Source organism: Mixophyes fleayi, chromosome 6, assembly GCF_038048845.1.
Source record: "Mixophyes fleayi isolate aMixFle1 chromosome 6, aMixFle1.hap1, whole genome shotgun sequence".
Taxonomy (NCBI): domain Eukaryota; kingdom Metazoa; phylum Chordata; class Amphibia; order Anura; family Limnodynastidae; genus Mixophyes; species Mixophyes fleayi.
In genome coordinates this window covers 62,684,410-62,698,700 of record NC_134407.1, presented here as the reverse complement: position 1 = coordinate 62,698,700, position 14,291 = coordinate 62,684,410, and the positions used below count along the sequence as shown (strand labels likewise).

The following is a 14,291-nucleotide window of genomic DNA, read 5'->3' as shown; positions in this document are numbered from 1 at the left end:
TAGTGAAACTACAAGCCCCAGCATGCTTTGCCAATATAGCAGCTTATTGCTGTAAGGATATGCTGGGACTTGTAGTTTCACAACACCTGGAGTACCACAAGTTAGCCAAGCCTGCGCTAGATTCAGAACATTTGACAGACTGTCCTACCTGTTGTTGTCACTATTACCACCTGTGGCTGCTGGTTTCTTTAGTTGCGGCTTGTCTGGATCCAGAAATGTTGAGGGCCCTATTTGGAAAAAATAATGGGTACATTTAGAAATGCCAACCATCCCTGCCATTAAATCAACAGCACCCACATTCAATTATAGACCCAAACCACCTCAGCATTAAAGGCCCCATCACCCCCTCCCTATAGTGTTCTCTGTGCAGCCCCCCTCACTAGAGTTTAGTATAGTCAGCCCCCCTATAGTTTAGTATAGATAGGCAGCCCCCCTATGCCACATAGTAGTGCCCCCAAAACAATGCTATGCCACACGGTAGTGCCCACAATGTAACGCCATGCAAGTGTCCCCGATTCATATTATGCCTGCAATAGTCTTCTCAATTCACACACATTTTATATATATATATATATATATATATATATATATATATATATATATATATATATATATATTGAGAACAGATGTAATGGGAGACCCCATATACTTTTTACGATGAGCGCTACCTTAGTACTTTCTGGTAAAAATAAAAAGAAGGTGAAGCTGCCACTATTCCCAGGGGGTAGAGTATCCTGACAGTACTCAAAAAAATGAAAATTTACAGGGTTTTATGGGATGGGCGCAAATCAGGGGGGAAGTGGGACACACAAGGATACAAACATATGCACCTACTTGGACTGTAATGTGTATCTAATACTGGGTGTGTGTAATGATCAACAAAGCTAAATTAATATCAAAACCAATACTAATAACATTGTAATCCAGTGTTATCAAGATAAAAAACTGTAATACATAAATGATTTTTTAGCACAAACAATATAAACAACTGGTTAAAGTATACTTACCCAAAAGTTGATTGATGCAGCCTCTCTGATCTTCTCCCTTCAGCGGCGCGGGAACATCAGCTGACAGGGTGAGTGGGAGGGTCACATGATCGCAGCTGCGATCGCATGTGAAAGGTGAAAGATGACTGGCTGTCAGTGACAGCCAGTCATCCGCAGCAGCGGGTACGCCGGAGAGGAATGCGAGCACCCTGGTGTGAACAACGGGCCTCCAGGTAAGCTCCGCCCATATCTAAAAGGGGGTGTGGCCGTAAGGTAGCCGGGCCTACCGGTAATTTTACCTGTAGTCCTGTGGGCCAGTCCGGCGCTGTTCCCCGTTCCACCTCTCTAAGCGCACGGATCTTTGGCCAAAAGTGCTTTTTGCGCTGATCAGATGGACTTGTGTCCGACTCTAAATCAGGCCCTATGTTGTTTGTCCATTTGATCCATATAGTGAGCTTCTATAGCTTATATGCACAGGACATGTGACCAATCAGGTACCATTTACCACATGTACCACTTTGCTCAGCTATAGTTGCTCATCATCTGGGGATGCTAAACTGAATATTCATTGTAATGGACCAAAAAATAAACTCAATGGAAACTATGTTTTGCTAATAAGCAACATATAATAGTTTCAAGGTTTGAAGTCTTTTTAATGTGTGCTCGTCAACAGAAACAAAAATAAGACTTATGGCCTGCCAAGTATGTTGGTGACTATGTATATAAGATTATTGAAAGGACGGATGCATCCAGTATAGGTTTGTGCACTTACTTTCCATCATTAAAATTGTAAATGTTTTTCACTTGTATTTGTTGATCATACCATTGTTTTTCTTCTGCCATTTCAATCCAGCATTGGTCATCCAGAATAAAAGTTACAAGAAAAGTTGGTTCTTTTATTTTACTTATAATATAATGAAGAGCGATTGTTTTCTCAAAGAATATTTACCTTTGGACTGTCAAAAAGATCATTTTATTCCTGAAATTATAATACAGTTGGTACTGTGGGCCTCAGAGTCCTCAGCGGGCTCTACAGTACTATCTATTCATGCTAATTGATACTTTAAACATGCAAACGTTTATTGTAGCATATCTTATGCACAGTTATTCTATTTTCATTTAAGTGCACACTACCTTGTGCCTACAGTATATGTTCATAAGTTCTGTTACTTAGGCACTGAGTGAATTTCACCCAAGCATGCAACCAACAACATCCTGGTGCCAATTTAACTATATAAATCCAAGTCTGGCATTCTATTCTTGCTTCAGGTAGTTTCTGTTCTCTGAAACCTGAGTGCAGTATTAATCTTCTTTGTACCAACTTAGCTTTATTTCTTCCTGATTCAAATTTACTGCCTTGACCCTGACTGCTCTCTTGCCAACTGTTTTATTTTACCTTTGCTACCAATAGTGTTTTATTCTCATACTGTGTAAAAATTAGTTTCCCCTCACTTTTATTTGTCTAGTTCTCTGTTTTTTTACTGAGCACCTTGGGCTGTGTGTATAAGACACGTGGGCAACAAAGCATCAGTAAGCCTGCTTGCTTTATGGGAATGGGTTCTGCTGCAGGTGAAGACTATATAAACTATGTCTCAGGTTTTAACAAATGTGTTTTGATAAAATATCTCACACTAATCATTTTACTAAAAATAAAGCAAACATCAAACCTTCTTATTATTATTAAGGTACAATTTTTTTGTATTGTGACCTGGGGTCAGTTGAATAATCTGTAAACCTGATAGCAACACACTTCAATTAATCCTTTAATTTGTTTTACACTTTTGCTAATTTCCATACTTAGTCTGTGAAATGTCTTGTTTTTGTGATTTAAGTACCTATTCTACTGTCATTTTAGGGTACCTCTTGGACCTTCTGAGCACACGGGGCAAGAATGGAGCAATTGCCTTCTTGGACAGCTTGATGCTGGTGAATCCGAAAATTTATACTCTCATTACTGGAAAAGAAGCATCTAAGGATCCCAACAGCTTTAGCAGTAAGAAAAAATATTAATGTGGTAGAGCTAATATTTTTTGAAAGAGTAATTTATAAAAAGTTCCACTAAAACGCAGGAATTTTTCTGGCCTCTTAGTTGTTTTATGAACAGAATATTATTGTTAAGACACAAGATATAGAATTTGCTTTTATTTCTGGGTTGCTGTATAATGCACAAGATGTCGATAAGAATCATTTTCATTATAGTAAATCAATATTAAGTAATATGTGATTACATTTTTTTTTTCAAACTATAAAAACGTCACACTAACAACTATACTTAGGTGTATACCATAAAGTTACTAGAAGTTCCCAATGGACGGAAGTCTAAATACTGTAGGCTCTCTGACATACAGAGAACCATGGGAAAAGGGGACTTTTGAGTCCGAAACATTATTAAACACCTATGTCCATGATAAACGATAAATAAATTATCATGTATTTGTGTTTTTCATATATGACCTACTTAAAACCTATTATTTTTAAAAACCCATAGAGGATCCATGTATACTGGTGAGCTCAATCTAGCTCACAACACCGCTCATTACAAAAACAGGTTATTACATTTAATTATATTTAAAACAAATATTTATTAAATTAATACCATTGAACCCTTTACCTTGATCTATCAAACTAAGTGTCAACTGTGCATTAAACCTTCACAAAAAGTTAGGCCATCAATTTTCATGTTCACTTCTTGAACCAGCGCAGAGCACAATAATAGAATTAAACAATGTTTGATAATTATACCCTATGGTGCTGTTTCACTTTCCAGTGGACCATCATGTCTTTAGTGCATCTAAAGCGTGTGACAAAGCATGTAAGACTTGTACACTTCCCACTAATGATGGTAACAGTCGCAAAATAAATTCACACGAAAATAAGAAAGTACTTGATTAGATTTATGCTAGCTAAGTCTAAGTTTTGGGGGTAAGTTTACCAAACTACGGGTTTGAAAAAGTGGAGCAACCAATCAGATTCTAGCTTTAATTTATTTAATACATTCTACAAAATGACAGCTAGAATCTGATTGGTTGCTATAGGCAACATCACCACTTTTTCAAACCCGCAGTTTAGTAAATCTAACCCTTGGTCTTTTAAGAAGGTTGTAAGGACTATTCCAGTTGCAACTAATCCCAAAGATAGAGTTTATTTGTAACCGTAAAATGATGAGCAGGCTGTGTTAATAGTCTGTAACACTAAAGGATATGCATAAAATACCTTGAAAGAAAATAAGTAATGTTGCTCATAGCAGTCAATCAGGATTTTGCCACCATTCTCTAAACTTCATTAGAAAATTGTCAGTTTCCACTGATTGCAATGGGCAATGCCTCCATTTCTATTTATGCAAGTAGTCCGAAAATATCCTCTGCCAATCTGATGAATGTGTGATATCTGGTGCAAAAGAAAATTACTGTATTTCCCACAGCAACCAAGTAGATGTTGCTTTCATTTTCCAACGTTCACTCTGATTGGTCGCCATGGGCAATACCTCCTTCTCTCTTTGCACTAGGCTTGATAATTATCCCTCAATGAGTCAATAAGTGTGTATGTATATATATATATATATATGTATGCGCCAAAATAGTGTAGTACTGTTTAAATAGTAGCAATACTGATAGTAACTAGAATATGCATAGCAAAAGATGGAATAATACATGTATATTAAATATTTTGAGAATATTCCAGATCTCATAGCAGACTCAGAGACAGGGTGATCAAAAGTATACAGGGCAGGTAACAGTGTATAAACCTTCGTGCTTATACCATATACACCAAACCCATCCAATAGTGACTATGCGTACCAGAAATATAAACTTTATAGTTTATCTGTTTGTAGTCATGGAGTCTTCACATATTCATTGTCGCTATAGTTTGGAAGTGTCTTTTCCCACAGCAGGCTGACAGTGTGTATCTTAAATCAGAGCAAAACTATATATTAACTATAACTATACATTTATATTGAGGCAACCCTAATTGGCCCATTTTAAGGATTTTCTGATTACATTATTCATAAGACACATGACAAATCATATCATTATTGATGTCAGTGATGACATCATATTGAATGTTTCAAACATTGCTAAATCAGTGATAAATAACATCACCCAACATTCCTGTAATGAAACCCAAAATGAGGCTTTTATGAGATTAAAAGTTGTCAAACAGCCAAATGTGCCTTAATGACACAAAGTGTTCTGTTTAATTTTAGCCAACAGACAAATCAATGCCAAGTCTTTGCTCTCTCACGCCCACTACCCCTATACATTCCTCTTTCATCCTTTGCCTTATTATTAGGCCTCCTTCAGTGTTCATAAGAGTTAAGGGCCATGTAAATGTAAATCAAGCGCCTTTGTATAGACATCGTACTAAAAACACATCTGATCGGACCAATCTCCCCATTAAGAACCAAGTCAAAAGAAATTTAGAAATTTTTTTTGTGGTTTTTCAGTCAATGGTGTAAAGTGCCACTGGATTCATTGCATCACCCTGCCCAGTAAGCCATCATTTTACCAGTTTGAAAAAACGTGGCTTGATGTACAGTTGTTACTTGCATAGCTGGCACAGATTGAAGACTCAGCAAATTTTTAATTGCAGTTTGGAAAAAACGCGTTTTGATAAGATTAGAGCCTAGGTACACCTATCCAACATTCTACAATGAATAATATGATCAGCACATTGACTCCCTTCAGAAGATGCAAACCATTGTGCCCTCCCCACACAGATGTTATTATCTTGACAGCCAGATTCATATGAGTCCCATAAAAATGGGAGCATTTGAGCAAAAATAGGCCTATGACATCACAAAACATCTATGTGGTGAGTCGGAATTGTGCAGCTTTGAAAAGTAACTTTAAAGTTACGACTACCCCTGAGTCCTGAGAGGTAAGAGGGATGATACATGAGTACTGGAATGAGTGGTTTTATGACTATGAATGACTGTGCGTCAAAAAATGTAATTTGAATGTATAATGGAAAAAATAGGAGACATAAAATAAAGGGAAATAGTATACATGCATATATGACTGAGTGCAAGATGAGAAAGGGATATGGGATTATGGGAGGGTGGTGGTGGTGAGGGTTAGATGGTAGAAAGGGTTAGGTAAGGATTGGAGAGAGTCAGAGGGAAAATATGGGGGTGAGGACATAGAAAGGATGATTGGAAGCAGGAGATATTTAACTAATCATATTTAATATTATAAATGTATAACACATTAGATATGACATTATTACAATATTACCTTCAACTAGATAAAAAAATACAAATGAAATATTTTTTTAAGAAATCAAAGGGTGACCTTTATACAGTACAGTAATTTGTAAACATATACCTGTAGAGTAACATTCAGGAATTCTGAAACGGTTATATTGTCATTTATTTATAAGGCACCTAAAAGGTCCGCAGCACTGTGCAATGGGGAGTAGAACAACACAACAATGGTGACAATGGAGTGCAGAACAAAATTATAATGATTAATACAGGACAAGGGAATGGGACAGGCTGGAGGCAAATATCATGAGACAAACCAATACATTGGAACATAAGCTCCATGTACAATGCAGAAGAACGCAGTAGAAGATAACATAGAGACCAAGCGGAAGGTAGCTGTACGTATGGACAGGATGGTGGCAGAAAAGAAAACAGAGGGTCCTGTCCATGAGGGCTTACACTCTAAATGGGAGAGGCTGACATAAGAGAGGAAGACACAAATACCCATGCATAGGTGTGGGGAGACAGTAGGGACTGAGTTAGGAGGTGGACTGGTAGGCATTAACGAAAAAATAGTTATTAGGAAGCATTGGTCAGGTCAATAAATTTATAGATGAAATTGGGTATCAACACAATTTTTAAAATACATTTTAGGTAATCCATGCCAAACTGGAGTCTGAATGATGATGTTGGACATTTAAAAACTCAGCTTCCAACTCATTGACCCTACCAGGCCACGTGTGATTAAATCCTGTATAACAGATCTAAATGTGTTAATTGGGTTGTTATAGTTTCTTATAACGAGATTTGTCATTAAGCAGAGTAAACATTTGACATCAATTCCACACAAAGTCAATAAGGTTTGAAAATGATTTGTGGAGCACATATATAGCATAAATTATGTTGCCGTTAATAAAAGTATGGATCTGAAAAGTTTCCTTAGAAACAACAGAAATGAACTCCTGCTGTTTATTGATTGTAAATTTACAGATAGTACAATTAGACTGTTTGCACCTTTTAATTTTGCCTGACCTTTTGTTAAATGTATAAACAAAAAATCTGCCTACCCTAAAACTCCTATGATTTGCTGTTGCTGTACGCCTTGGTTCAAATGTTCTCTCTTCAGCAATTTAACTTTATGCAGAGCATTACCTATTAGATCTCATGAGTGTCCCCTTTCTTGGAAGGTGTTATATGTAATCTTTGTCAGATTAATTTCTTGTAGATTGACCACAAAGTATATTTTTTTGGTGGTTGATAGTGCCAACTAACAAAGCCCAAATACTTTGTTGACAGAATTTATTTTAGTAGGAATAACTTGGGGTGAACCGTGTGCCCATCGCCATTCCTTGTATCAGCCAATAATTACATGGATCAAATGTATAAAGTATTATGTGTTAAAATAAACAGAACTGAATCTAAAATAAACCCTCTCTGGTTCTCTGAAATCCTACTGTCATCTGTGAAATAATATGCTACTACATGTATTTCCAAATTATGGGGTATACCCCCCTCCCCCCCCCCCCCCCCCCGGTACAGTGAGGGTTCAGTAACTACACTAACACTTTTGGGTTGATCCCATGCTGTTTGTATCGCTGCATTAGTGATAACCAGAACAGGCTAGAAGCACTGGTGGCTTAACTTTTGGGTTTATTTATTTTTTTATTCATTTTGTTTACTTGATTATCAGTCTTCATCATCGAGTTGATGATGATGACTGATGTATATTTAGTGTGATCACATGAAGATACAACTAAAGTTTATCTTGAATCAAGGCTTACTATAAATCAAGCCCTTGTTGGCATGTTGGTAGGAATATAATGTGCAAAATAAAAGTCAAACAGTAATTTTAGGTTTAAGAACATGATGAGAATTTAATTTTTGCCCTTTTTTTCTCCAAAATCTCTGCTCATTTATGTCCTAAATTTTGCCATGATTTTTTTATTTTTATTAAAAGGACCAAAGAGTTTTCAAATCTAAAGTGGAAGATGCAAAAGAGGTTCCATTAAAAGTATAGGCACCTCAATGGGAATGTGAGAATCAAGTCATTTTGTGGGATAAAAAGGTTTTGTATTTCTTTATGTAGCTTGCAACAAATGAAATGTATTCAAGGATCAGAAGTAGACCTAGCCAACAGTCAGCAGTGAATAATATAATCAGCACATACACTCACTTCAGAAGATGCAAACCTTGGTGCCCTCCCCACACAGATATAACTATCTCTACAGCCAGATTCATATGGTTCCCATAGAATGGGAGCATTTGAGCAAACATAGGCCTATGACATCATAAAACATCTACATGGTGGGCTGGAATTTTGGAGCTTTGAAAATTACCTTTAACACTACCTTATCTTTAGATATACTGTATGTCTCCCAAGTATTCTAGATACATGTATCTGTTTTATTCAACTAGACGTTGACAGTTTTCTTATTGACTTAAAATATTCATATCACATTGATGGTTCAGGTTACTGGTTAAAGAAAATATAATCAGATCCCTCTTTGCATATGTCATTATCATATATATTATAACCAGCTATTCTATGACCATATGCAAAGATGTATCCTAAAATATATAATTTGTGTGTGTGTTACTCTTTCACTCATCACACCTTACACTACCTGCAGAGCTGATAGACTGCAGCCAGCTGAGTGCTTTTCTGATGAACACACTGAGTAGCTTGCAGGAGGAGTTGATGCAAGAGAAACAGATGAAAGGAGCATTAGTGCATCATCTGCGCAAAATGCGGGAGAAGCAACGCCGGCTGGAGGAGGAAGGAGAATCTGTCCGTAGCATCGAGAATGAAAACCAACGGCTCCGCAGAGAGATGGATGCCCAAGGTCAAATGCTGAGCAAACTGAAAGATGAACAATATGAGCTGTCCATGCGCTACTCACACGCCCTACAGGAGAAGGACACAATACACAGCAGGAACAGTGAATTGCAGGAACAGGTCAACATTTGTTTATTTTATTTTGCCTTATATGTTTCTTTTGTAAAGTAGTGCAGCACTTTTAGTACAGTTAATTAATAGGTGGTTAGAGTTCAGCACTTTCTACACTAATGAAGAGACGGGTATACTATGAATATATATGTTTATGGATAATGAAGGAAACTGTTCAGAATCAGCTCTCCAAAGAAGATCCAACCTATTAATTTTGGTTAGAAGAAAATAGATTTTTTTTTAATTACAGTAAGACCATTCAAACTATGGAATTCAGTCCCACGAGAATAGGTATTAGCAGACACTAAACAGATTCAAGCAAGGATGCTGCTGGATTAATAACATCACATGATGGTGTGTTGATCCAGGAAGTCAGGAAGGAATATTTACCCCTCTTAAGAAAAATTTGGGGCTTTCTTAGAGGATCTCCTTTCCTTTAAGCTATGAATTTTAAGAATGAAGAGTTAGCATGTTTTACTGATTTTAGTTTTTATTTATATAGTGCCAACATATTTTTTAGTATCGTACAATCAGAATAAAACCATTACAAGCAATGAAACAGATGGTGGGAAGATTCTGCACCATAAAGCTTACAATCTGAAGGAGATGAGAGAAATAAGACCTAAAAAGGAACAGCCATGTGTAATAACATAGTTGAACTGTGTTTTATATAGGTGCCGGGTTAGCTATTGGGGTTTAGAGAGAATATAAGGTACAGAAGAGATGTTTAGACAGTATAGGTTTAGTGCACAAGTTATATATATATTAGAAAACTAGCAAAGGTCTAAATTTCTTGGTTAAGGACATAAATATAGGATCAGAGAATAGATGTATAATATAGGAAAGCATGCGTTATTCCAGTGGGGTTCTGCAGACCTGAAGCATTTTTTGAGATAGCATGTTTGTTTGACAAGGTTGCTGTTGGCAATGCTGAGATTGACAGAGAGTGGAATTAGCTATTACTTGGTGGAAGGCAGATGTTATTGTTTGACTATAGTGGTCTATGGCCAAGTTGGGACATTAGATGGACTTTAGGTTTTAGAGTATGTGATAGGTCTGACATGGAGGAGAAATAATTGGAAGAGAATTTGTATGTTAATATAAAGATCTGAGAGAGGGGAGAGGGAGCTGGTAAGGTTGAAAACAGAGTAAAAGCAGGTGAAGATGAGATAAAGTGATTGACTACCTTTGGGTGTGGGAAAATTAGTCAATTGGGTCCAAAGGAATACCATAAAGAGAGTAATATTGAAGCAGTAGAGGAATGTGTGTAATTAATGGAGCCGTTCAAGTGACCATTAGTAGATTTGTTATTAACGGGATAGAACATGTGAGAGACAAGCAGAGAAATGGTGTAGAAACATATGCAATAAACCAGGAGTACAGTAGATAACTACAACATGTGAAGGAAATGGCAGAAGTAGTTTAGAGTGTGGACATTAAATGGTGGAAAAGTATGGTTGAGACTGGAAGATATATCAAAAAGTTCAATGAGATTGACAGTATTCCTACCCCACCATCCTGCCGTCCCTAGGTGTTGGAGTGTGGCTCAAGTGTAACAGCACAGAACAGGGTAGCAAGCTAAGGAGTAACAGTTAATAATACAGATTTCATCGAGAGATAATATATTTAGATAGTTGGAATCGAATAGATTATGGATAGAAACAAGTAAATTGCATATTAAACATGATTTCCATATAAGAGTGGGTGAGTGATATAAATGGTGCTACTTAAAGGTAAATAGCAAGAAAAGGTTATTTATTAGGTAAGCATAAAACTGTAGGTATAAGAAATGCTGCAGTGCACATAGTAACAGTAGAGGTAATAAGACAAAGTGATAACCAGTGAACCTAATATAATAGCTCTGGGACTAAAGCAATCAAGGTAAAAAAATGAGTCGTGAAGGTCTTTGGAGTAAAACATTAAACCAGTCAAAGGATCATAAACGTAGATGAATACATGTGAGTGAATGATGAGTTAGATCCTCTAATCAGATTGTCAGAAGTGATGATGTCCAACTAATTCAAAACCAACTATAGAGGATAAGCATCAGCTTTTACATGATGATAACAATAGTTGTACTAGTGTAGTAATAATAATGTGATATTATAACTGACTTTCTTTAACAGTGATATGCCATAATTTATTAAGCAAATTGATTCTTAAGAGCAAGTGTAAAAAATTGCTCATATATTCCAAAGCACAAACACATAGGCTGTGTGAGAGGTGTTGATACATTATAAATCATCTGGAGTAATAAGGTACTACCCAGTATGCAAGGAAAGCATAGACATATAAAGGACACCATACCATTTAATAATAATTCCAGAAAACAATGATTGCAATGATAAAGGTCTTTGGAGTTATTTCTTCTAAATAACTTTGTTACTTCTCTGTTACTTTCTAGTTTAAACTCACTGGACGTTGACTGGTTTGACGTATAAATTAATTCATGAATCCATTATAAATTTGGCGAATGTCTGTCTATCAGACAACATCACATTCACTTTTGCTCTACTTTAGACTTAGAATATGTACAGTTTGCACTTCTTTCCATTAGGTATATTAGGCCCTTTATCTCAGGACTCTGATGATGACAGCAATGGCTTCTGTGGTATTACAGGAACAGATAGCTACGATTCATCTGCAATAGCAATTATTGTAAAACACTGTAGCAAAGACAACATCTTGTGCTCATTTTCTGTTTCTCAGTTCGACTATGCTGGATATGAGGATTATGAATGGCAATTTGACAGGTTATAACATCAATTTGTGTAGTTGTATAGATCTATGTCAGAACCAGCTTTTCCAAGACTGTGAGCAAGTTGCGATTGAAAAAGAATGAAACTTGCAGCAAAATTATATTAGATCAATGCTGCAGGCTCAGGATGCCACATTGCCCTGATTGAATGACCTGATGAGTGCAATTTTAAAACCAGCAACAAAGATAGTATCCAAATGTAGAAACATGCAATAGTTACTAACATTTCTTCTGATTAAAAAAAAAAAGTCTTAAATCTTCAGTGCTTGATGCTTTACATCACTTGTTAAGCATACTTATTGCTTTAAAGCTCTTTAAATAGATAATAAAGAAATTGCAGTGCTTACATGCTTAAAAAATGAATAGCCAGTGATGAACAGCATCTAACACTTGTCAGAAAACGTTTTCTATTATAACTGAATGTTTCTAACTTTTATATCAAATTGGATGCTGGTTTTAAACTTGGCTTCCAGTAATAGAAGATTGGAGGTACTGCTTATTCTCAAATATAAGCACAATATATTTCTTGTACTTTGGAGCTTAGTGCTCACACAGATAAATTTAATACTTTCCAACTCTGCTATTCAGATCACTAACATGATCTGGACCTAATAGTGCAAATAGTCTATATAATATGAACTTTAAACATAGGAGAGCTACAGATAAAATGAATTGCGCAGACATTCTTTCTACCTGATATTTTGGACTATTCATGTTCCTGATTAGTGCTTAATAAGTGTCACTCTGAGAGAAATGACAACTAGTATTACAGCCCTTAACATCTTGGATATTTTTATATGTTGATTTGTTAACCTCCTTATTTATATCACAACAGGCTGATTTTTAAGCTATTATATTAACATCTTATTTATTTATTATGCAGTTGTATCTTGACGAATAATTGCTTTTTAATAGATATCTAATTAATTTTTAAATGTTACAATAGTGTTTTCACACAAAAACACAAGTCATGTCAACTTCTCTTTGATGACATCATCACAGGGTGTGGAAGGAATACAGGAGCAGTCAGTATTTCACAAATGAATAGGATATTATTGAGAATTGGATGCATCTCCAGGAAGTGTAGTCCATTTATGTAAAAATGCCCTGATTGTACTCAACTTATGCTTGCCCACCGCAAATCAACGTTGTATGGGGCTCCACTATGCAAAAATCTATATATGGACGCATTTTGGTACATATGGGCAGTGCGGAAATGTGCACATCTACGAGACAAAAATTACCGAATGTCGAACTCTAAGGGGTCATTTTATCAAGCTGCGGGTTTGAAAAAGTGGAGATATTGCTTATAACAACCAAACAGATTCTAGGGGGTAAATGTATCAATATGCGGGTTCTTTAACACCCGCATGTTCAGCCTCTTCCTCGATTAAATTTCAAGCGGCGCTGCATTGTAAAGGGTTAACTTCCCTTTACAATGCAGCGCCGCTTGAAATTTAATCGCGGAAGAGGCTGAACACGCGGGTGTTGAAGAACCCGCATATTGATACATTTACCCCTAGATGTTATTTTGCAGAATATACTAAATAAATGCCAGCTAGAATCTGATTGATTGCTATAGGCACCATTTACACTTTTTCAAACCCGCAACTTGATAAATTTACCCCTAAATGTGGATACGTACTGTACACCAACACTGAGTGTTAGTTAACTAGAACTCATTAATGCTATTCAAATGAGAGAAAGTTCTAGTGACTATTAATAGTTATTTTAGTGTACTAATAGACTTCTGATTGCTATAATAATAAGTCCTTTTATTTAAAATACAATTAAAATATCAATAGGAGTACAAAAAGATCACAAATTTTACAGAAACCACCAAAAAATGTAGTTATACCTTCCTTTCCTACTTCCTCTTCTCACTTTGAAACATGCTCTTGTGCTAAACTATGCACATAATAGGTATGAAAATTCTGTTATGACTTTTTCAAACTACTTCAACTTTAGATCAGCTGGACAGACTTTTATTGTTAGGGCAAAAACAACTTGCAAGTGTAAATAAGTGGATCTAAACTTTAGTTGTGTTATTTTGCTTATGACAACTTTAACCATTTAAAATAGTGTGTAATAGTTCAAGCCTTAAACCCACAGTATTGTAGTGCTGTAATAATCAAGTATCACTTGTATTTGCACATAAACTAGATATTTATTGTAACATGCAACATGTCAACTTTTATCCCTCCTGTCTTTACAGTTTTATGCTGTGAAAGAGGAGCTGTACCGGGTGAGGATGGAGCTACAGGTGGCTCAGAGTTTGACTACCCGAGTACAGTGTGAGGAAGAGCTGCAAGCGTTGAGGAAAGAAAATTGGACGCTAAAAGAAAGACTGGAACCGACGGGGCAGAAATATTTGGTGAGGAATGGAATCACAATGCA

At 36.2% G+C, this 14,291-nt stretch overlaps 2 protein-coding genes across 3 annotated transcripts in view; one reads left to right on the top strand and one right to left on the bottom strand.

Moving 5' to 3' along the window:
• CARD14 (caspase recruitment domain family member 14) overlaps positions 1–14,291 on the top strand; it is a 74,284-nt gene that overhangs the window by 14,526 nt on the left and 45,467 nt on the right. For both annotated transcript variants that reach the window (XM_075216738.1, XM_075216737.1), the window contains 3 exons: positions 2,842–2,979; positions 8,820–9,145; positions 14,110–14,268. In XM_075216738.1, the coding sequence (XP_075072839.1) occupies positions 2,842–2,979; positions 8,820–9,145; positions 14,110–14,268 (623 nt within the window). The remainder of the gene's footprint in view (positions 1–2,841; positions 2,980–8,819; positions 9,146–14,109; positions 14,269–14,291) is intronic.
• The window catches only part of EBI3 (Epstein-Barr virus induced 3), a 305,430-nt gene that overhangs the window by 259,599 nt on the left and 31,540 nt on the right, over positions 1–14,291 (bottom strand). The window lies entirely within an intron of this gene.